The 203-nt window shown below is 62.6% G+C and overlaps 1 protein-coding gene across 1 annotated transcript in view; it reads left to right on the top strand.

Annotated features, from left to right (window-relative positions):
- Nucleotides 1-108, top strand: part of DMTN (dematin actin binding protein) — a 3,502-nt gene extending 3,394 nt beyond the window's left edge. The window contains exon 13 of the mRNA XM_010188846.1: nt 7-108. Within this exon, the coding sequence (XP_010187148.1) occupies nt 7-108 (102 nt within the window). The remainder of the gene's footprint in view (nt 1-6) is intronic.
- Nucleotides 109-203: the final 95 nt, after the last annotated feature.

Genomic DNA, 203 nt, shown 5'->3' with positions numbered 1-203 from the left:
CTCTCCCCCGAGGATTTCCTGCGGGTCTTCGAGATGCCCCCCGAGGATTTTGGCAAGCTGGCCCTCTGGAAACGCAACGAGCTGAAGAAGAAAGCCTTCCTCTTCTGACCCACCACGCTCGCCCCGTGTCGCGCCCTGCAACCGCTTGAGGGCTCCCAGCCGGTTTTTATCAGGACCCCCCTCCACTTCCCTTCTGCCCCCAG

Source organism: Mesitornis unicolor, unplaced genomic scaffold (assembly GCF_000695765.1).
Source record: "Mesitornis unicolor isolate BGI_N332 unplaced genomic scaffold, ASM69576v1 scaffold31597, whole genome shotgun sequence".
Lineage (NCBI taxonomy): Eukaryota > Metazoa > Chordata > Aves > Mesitornithiformes > Mesitornithidae > Mesitornis > Mesitornis unicolor.
This window is presented reverse-complemented; position numbering and strand designations above follow the sequence as displayed.